The 7,395-nt window shown below is 63.8% G+C and overlaps 1 protein-coding gene across 2 annotated transcripts in view; it reads right to left on the reverse strand.

Annotated features, from left to right (window-relative positions):
* Positions 1-27: 27 nt before the first annotated feature.
* ZBTB46 (zinc finger and BTB domain containing 46) overlaps positions 28-7,395 on the reverse strand; it is a 28,881-nt gene continuing 21,513 nt past the window's right edge. The window contains exons 3-5 of one of the 2 annotated variants that reach the window (XM_023519872.1): positions 6,010-6,294; positions 898-939; positions 28-813 (exon numbers count right to left, since the gene is read on the reverse strand). In XM_023519872.1, the coding sequence (XP_023375640.1) occupies positions 932-939; positions 6,010-6,294 (293 nt within the window). In that variant the 3' untranslated portion in view covers positions 28-813; positions 898-931. Of the gene's footprint in view, positions 814-897; positions 940-2,402; positions 4,755-6,009; positions 6,295-7,395 lie in introns of those variants that run through there. The other variant, XM_023519871.1, reaches the window with a different exon arrangement.

Genomic DNA, 7,395 nt, shown 5'->3' on the forward strand with positions numbered 1-7,395 from the left:
TGCCCGAGCAAGCGGACGCGGGGGGCGCCTGCAAGGGAGCGGCCAGCAGCGCACGCACGGCGCTCTGTCCGAAGGGAAGCAGTCTGGGTGGTCCGCCGCGGAGGCTGTGTCCTTCGGCCAGCAGGGGGATGCTGGGGCGCGCGTGGGGCGCGCGTGGGGCGCGCTTAGGCTTCCTCCACCGAACTTTCGAGGAGGTAATGTGGTCAGAGCTATTTGGCTCCTCTCGCCATGGGTGGTGGCTCGGGTCCCTGTCCCTGCTCTCCCGTTCTGCCTCACAAGTTGGCAGTCCTCCCAAGCGCCCAAAACCCCGTGCCTGGAGGCCGCAGGCGCACCTGCCCACCTGCCCACCAGGTGGGCACCGGGAGGTCTTCACCTGGCTCCGGCGGAGGGTTCGAAGAATGAGTGCGTTAAAAGCACAAGTGGACGCTTAGTCTCCGCTCCCAGCAGCTGCCCTGTCCCAACGTGGCTTTGTCACTGGCCAGTGGCCATCTGGCCCTGACCAGTGGGCCCGTGGGGACATCTGCTCCAGCACGAGGAGCCTGGTCAAGGTTTCCTGGCCTCCAAATCATCCAACACAGTGGAGGTATCGGTTTCCACGGGTGTTTTCCTCAGGGGTCCTCTGCTGGCTTGTCAGCGCCCAAGGACTGCGGGCAGATGCCCCTCAGGCCCCGGGGAGGGGCACCCGCACAGCGTGCAGGAAGGAGGCCCTGCGCCCTGCGCCGGCCCCCAGGAACCCACCCAGCACTGGCTAGAGCCACGTCCAGAGGGGGCCTCGCTCCGAGCCCAGGTCTCCAGGTCTCGAGGGGCATCGATCTAGAACGAGAGAGATGAGTTACAAGCCGCGGGGCGTGGCTAACTCGGGGAGACTGAGAGCAGGTAGATTTTGTCACCACTTACCAGGTCCCTGTCCAGTCACCACAAGGACGACCTGTCACATGTCTGGAAAGGAAGGCTACAATTAATTCTCAACGAATGGATGCTCAAAAGAAAAATCCACATGGGAAGGATGCGGCACCTCCCACCAAAGCCCCCCTGCGGGGAAGGCGCTGGGCACCCAGCTGCAGGGACTCGCCGCCGGGAAGGCCCGCCTTCCCTCGAGACCGACGGCCCTGTGTGCACATCCACTGCCCCTGTGCGGTCAGGAGCAGGACCAGCTCGTCGTGGGTGCACAGGTTAGGGGTAGGGGACGCATGTGGCCCAGCACCGCCTGCCACTCGGCCAGGGACCGGTGCCTTTACCTGCTGCTGCGTGACTCACACGTCTTTCCCCTGGGTGAATTCCTCAGAGTGGCATTTCCATATAAATATGAAAAACAATCGCACTCCATGTGGCACGCTGTCATTGCAGAAGGTGAGCCGGCTAACCCCACGGTCCCCTCCGACCCGCTGGGCTGGGCGTCGGGAGGGGGCAGCGTGGGAAGCAGTGGCTCTCACAGAGCTGGTCACACGCCCGGACCCACCGAGCACTTGTGGGACTGGGCCGGACGGCTGATCTGGCTGTGCACACGTCCCATCTGGGCTGGCGCTGTCCTCGGCCTGGCTGGTCACCGGGGTGGCATCCTAGGCTGAGGGCCACTGTGCCCTCACGCTCCCCCTGTGCCCTGGGCTGCTACCAGGCCTGGGAATGCAGGAAATGGTCTCAGCCACGGAACGAGCAGAAACGTCCTGGAAACGTCGTCCTTGACCTTCCGGCAGTGGGCGAGTGCCACCTGACAAAGCCCGGTCTCGCTGGACCTGGCCGTCTGGGATCTTTCACCAGCTTGCCACCCCCACACGAGGTGCCGGGGTCTCCACACGAGACCCGCCCGGGCTGGGGGTCTCTGAGGCACAAGGACACAACGAGGGCTGCTGCCCAGAGAGTCCGGACCACCGTGAGGGCAGGGAGCACGCGCCCCGCGGCCTCGAGGGGCAGCAAGGGGCCCGGCGGGGGCGGCAGGCTGGCCGTTGGTCTAAACGTGCAGTCACCTCATCAGACTCTTCCACAGGAAAGTGTTTGGAACCGCAGCGTCCACCCTCAGTCCAGAAGGACTCGCGTCCCTGACTCCTTACTTAACCACCTCAGCCAGAATGAAAATCAGTGGCAGCCACTCTCAGCTCATGCCTGGGACACGGGGCCACCGCCCCAGAGGCCACCGCACCAGGCTCACAGGAACTCGGTGCATCCGCTCGTCCACGCCGCAGGGGGTCCTCGCTGTCCCCACGGCGCTCGGCCTCTGGGGCCCATGCGGGCCGGTTCCTCTCCAGTGTGCTCCCCCAAAAACCATGCAGTGACCCCTGTCCTCTTGACACTTCCAAGAGCCCAAGAAGGCACAGACGCGCGGGTCACGGTCCCACCCCGCCACCGCCCACCCGGATACGACCCCTCGTGCACAAACAACGCATCCACGGCGTCCACTCGGCAAACAGCGGTGAGCAGGCCGGACCCCCGCCTGCCACCGGAAAAGGCAGCAGAACAGAAAGAATTAAGTCAAACAGAATCGAAACGGAGAACACAGAGTCCCCTCAGGGAGGAGTCAGCGGAAGTGCCAGGATCCGGGCACGAGATCACCTGCGAATTCAGACTTCTACACACGAGGAGACTGTTTCCAGAAGGTTCCAGAGCCATCCAGAAAGGGCTTCTCAGCACTGGCTGTTGGTTACGACTTACGGCCTGCGCGTTTAATGGTTCTCTTAAACATCTGCAGCCTCTTTCTCTTTCTTTTGCAAATCTGCCCTCACCAGACCAGTGTCCCCTCGAGCAGACCCGCATAGGGACAGGCCTGGGACTGCGGGGCGCATCCCGTGGGGACGTGTCATCTCCCCCTGTGCTCCTGCAGTGGGCAGCGGGGTGGCGGTGCCTCTGCCATCGGTGAGGTCTGGTTCGAGGCCACCCGTCCTCTTCACAAACATGCACGGGGCCCCTTCCGTGCACACACCCCGTGCACATCAGGCTGACAGTCCGGAGGACACGACACCACAGCCGCCACAGGGGACCTGGGGGCTCGGGCACATCTGTAGCCCCCAGGAAGAGGGTCCCTTCTGGACGCAGTGGGTGAGGGGCACAGGGCACAGCGCAGCCCATGCCCAGCAGGTGGCCGGGTTGTGTTCACAGCTTCTTCACGGATCGCAAAACATGCCACCAGTGGTGGCCGGCCCAGAGACAGGAGGCAGTGGACAGGGGGCTGGGGAGAGTTCGGGGCACCGACGCTCGCGGCAGCATGTCTGGGGGCAGATGCCACACGCATGGACGTCAAATGCCACTATTCGGCAACCCTCCTCTCCTCCACCAAGAAGGCGCACCGGCACTGGCTGGCACGTGCCGTACCGGCCACAGTCACGGCCTGCGTCCGCCTGGCTTCCCCAAGGCCACCCAACTGCTATGGTGAGGGAGAACCCCAGAATTCCAGAAAAATCATGTTTTCTTCTGGGTGTTTTCATTTCTCATTTTAGTATGTGCCTGGAAAGAGGCAGGTTTTACTGAGAACGTCAGAAAATAATGTTTTAAAATAACCGCCAGCTCCTACGGCCTGCTGGGCAGGTGTCCCGTCCACCGCAGCCCAGTCGTCAGCCTGCAGCCCGCCCGGCGGGGGCTTCTGCCAGCTGCTCACCCGTTACGGGACACGGGGGGCAGACTCTCACTAGAAGAGCGGTGAACTCAGAACACGGAAGCAAAGAGACTAAAATGTGACAAACAACAAGTACCACACCCAGTCGCCGACTCCCCCTCAATCAGTCACGGTGCTCGACGCAGAAGGGGTAGCACTTCCCGCCCCAGCGCTCGGCTCCCTCTAAGCCGTGGGGACACGTGTGTGATGGCAGAGCGGGCGCTGGCGACCCCACCCCGGCGTGGGGACCGACTACACCGTGCACCGTGACCACGCAGGACAACGCGAAGACCTGATGGGAAACAGGGTGGCCACCTGCCTGGTGGCATTACTGGGTGTGAGCCCCGCTGTGAGGAGGGGTCTGGGCCTCTGCTGGGCGCCAGGATGGAGGGACCGAGGCACAAGGGAGACACTGCCCAGGGCACCAGCCGACAGAGCGCATTTTGCCCTTGGCCGTGTCGTGCTCACAGTGCCCCCGAGTCAGACACACGGCACACAAGTCGCGCTGCCTGACCAGAGGCGGTGGGATCGGCGTTTAGGGGCTGTCGGAGCCCTGAGCCCCGGCCCCAGCATGGTTCCTGCACAGATGCAGCAAATGCCTTCGGACAAGTCCCCGCTGCCAGACGCCAGCGGCAGAGAAGCACCAGGGAGCCATTCCCTGGCTCTCACGCCTTGTGACGGATCCGGATCAGCCACGCGGGGGCAGCACAGAGCTGGTGCCTCCAAGTCTGCAACAGGCCGTGTCTGTGTCAGGAGCAGCTAGCTAGAGAGATGGGACGAGTGTCCAGGCCCACGGGGGACGGCGGGGAGTGGCCAGGCCCACGGGGGACGGCGGGAGCCATCGGAGGCGAAGATGCCGGACGCCCCGTCCTCTCCACAGCCAAAGGCCCCGGCGTCACCCATCCCGGTCCTTCTTCGTCCCTCACAAAACCTGTCCAGTCTCTCGGCTGCACATCCAGCTGCTGGACTTGCCTGTCGCAAACCCCAGACGCCCCGGAAGCACCGTCGTTGGCCGTCCGGGGGTTGGGGATCGGCACGTACCCGACAACTTCTGCCACATGCAGCCATTGCCCAGTGGGGGAGGGGCTGCCACTTTGAGCACCTGGCATGTGCTGCGGGAACTTCGACCGCTCCACGTCTTACGAATGCGACTGTTTCGAATTCACAGCAGCTGCGTAAGTGACAGGACCCATTTTCCAGAGGCGGGAAGCGAGGCCTCAACCTGTTTCTAGAAGCACACGCACCACCCGACAGCCTTGGTCTGACCACACAGCCACGTTCTCACAACCGGCCGAGTGTCCGGCCTGCCTCAGACAGTGGCAGTAGGTCTTAGTCCGGCACACGGTGACGAAGGGGATGTGAACGTTACTTTCCAACTTTGGTCTTTGTCAGCCATGAGCAACTTCCATCGCTCCAACACAAAACTTAAATAATTTAGCGCTCACGAAAACAAAGAGGTTAAAAGGTCGTTTTCTGAAGTGAAGGTTAAGGGAAAGCTACGCACCCCAGATCCCCGGCGTCCAGCACACGGGCAGCCCGTGGTTCAGCTCGCCCCGCGGCGCTCAGCAAAGCGCCCCACGTGATGCCCCCCACGCACTGACCCCAGAGCCACCTGGGGTGTAGCGCCCCGCAGGCTCTATACACTGCGTCCCCGTGCCCCCCAGGGAGAGCTGGGCCACACCTCGTCCCTCTGATGCCTGCACTGAGCACAGCTGCACACAAAGCGGGGGCTTCTCCCTGGGGACACACTCAGAGTCTCCTCTAGCAGCGTCCCCAGACAGCTCCCCAGAGCTCCCCCCCAGAGCACCCGCACGGGAAAGCAGCTCGCTCTCAGGCTGGCGGACAGGTGGGTGTGAAAGCTACATGCTCTCGTGTTTTGTGGGCGGGACATCACAAGGGAGCCCACTTCCTGGGTGGGCGGCCAGAGCGAGGCTGGACACATTTAGGTTGTGGGCACGGCATCCACCGCTAACCATTTGCACCACCAGCATTGTCCAGGGGGACACAGCGAGGAGATGAAGGCCCCTCAAATCTCTCCCCACACGGTGGGTCACAGTGTGAAGAGGGGACGGGCGCCCACAGAGAGAGCTGGCCTGCCCTCTGCACGGAGGCTCCGTGCCCCTTGCCAGAGCGTCCTGACTCACGCAGGGCTCTGCGTCCCTGGCCTGCCCACTGCCGGCCCTCAGCTCGGTCAGGTTGCAGGTTTAGGAGCCCCGGGGTCAAGCGCGAGGGGTCGAACAAGCACGCTGTCCCCTCCCCGTCACCCTGACGGCCCACGTCCACTGCCTTCCAGCTCCGGGCACCAGCACGAGCGCCCCGTGACCTCCCTGACAGACCCGCGCCCAGCCCACAGCCGATGGCCGAGCCACACGCTCCCCCTCGCCTGACGCGGCTGCGTTCTCCCCGCCCGGCGGCAGGGCACTTACACGACAGGGAGTGTGCGCCTTTGGGCAGGTACTCCAGCAGGAGGGAGCTGTCGTCCCCCAGCACGTCGGCCTTCAGCGACAGCAGGCTGTTCTTACTCATGAGCGCGGCCCGCAGGTTGGCCACCGTGGTGGCCTGCTGCAGGGCATCGTCCTTCTCGGGGGTGAGGGGCGGGCCCAGGTAGCTGGCTTCTCCACCCAGGAGGCCTTCGTCCCCGTGGGCATAGAGGTCGGCCCTCTCCCCGCGGCTGTCGGAGCTGCCGGCCTCGGTGACGGCCAGGTCCACGTCTGTGGAGGAAAGAGACAGGAGGTCATTTCGGGGCCCTCCAGGACGGGGAGGGGCAGACTGAGGAGCCGGGGCCACACCCTGACCACCCAGCTGCTCATGAGGTCCCACCGGTCCTGCCCGCACAAGCCCCCGGGACGCGGTGACGTCACGGCCAAGGCCTCGGGCGGGGGCTCGGCTCAGAGCCCGCTTCAGGCTCCAGGCTGGGGACCAGACCCGAGGCCACCTGTGAAACCACCTTTGGCATCACGACTTCCACACACAGAAGGGCGGGCGCACGGCAGCCTAGAGGGAGGAGGCGGCGCTCGACTCATGACCTATGATCTACGCCCCCGCAGTGTTCTGTGACAGAACGGGAGACGGCCCCACCCCTGCGGTCCAGCCGCAAGGAAAGGAGAGCCACACGGTCTCTGGGAATGACGCGCAGGGCCCCTCCCCACGTTAAAACGACCTCCCGTGCCGGCCCAGGCTGCAGCTGCCATGGCAGAGGGAGACTCACCCCCGCACCCCGCGCCGCCCCGGCCCCCGCGGGATGAGCTGCCTTCTCTGCTCCCGCGTTCGCTTTTGGAAGTGGGGGCAGGGCTGGTCCTTCCGGAGTTCATCCTCCTCAAGTGAGACGGCAGAGGGAAAGTACCCAGAAAGGACCACGTCTGGGGCGGGCCCTGGACACTCCCGGGACAGAGGGGTGGCTGGCGGGGACTCCGCCAAACCCTGCTCCGGGAGAGCAAATGCAGAAGCTCTCGCCTTCCCGGGTCTGTCTCGACCGCAGCTTGAATTCAGAAAGAGGAATTTAAGACGACGGCGTAATGAACAAAATTCTGCAAACAGAATAGGAAGTCGAAAGTGATATTTATATTGCGACTAATCCGTGGGCAGATAAGAGTTTGACGTGCAACGCCACAAAGTGGGCTCCTATGACCGTGACAAAAAAGCTACGGCCGTTTAACAGAGCCCGAGGGACGGTGACGGGGTCAGCAGCCCTGTGCACCAGCACGGCACGGCTGCGCTTCACCGACGTGACCATCAGGAGGCACGGTCCACCCGGAACGCGGTTTTTGCTCAATGCCCATGTCCACATGGGTCCCTGATGGCGGGACTTCGTG

Source organism: Pteropus vampyrus, unplaced genomic scaffold, assembly GCF_000151845.1.
Source record: "Pteropus vampyrus isolate Shadow unplaced genomic scaffold, Pvam_2.0 Scaffold239, whole genome shotgun sequence".
Taxonomy (NCBI): Eukaryota; Metazoa; Chordata; class Mammalia; order Chiroptera; family Pteropodidae; genus Pteropus; species Pteropus vampyrus.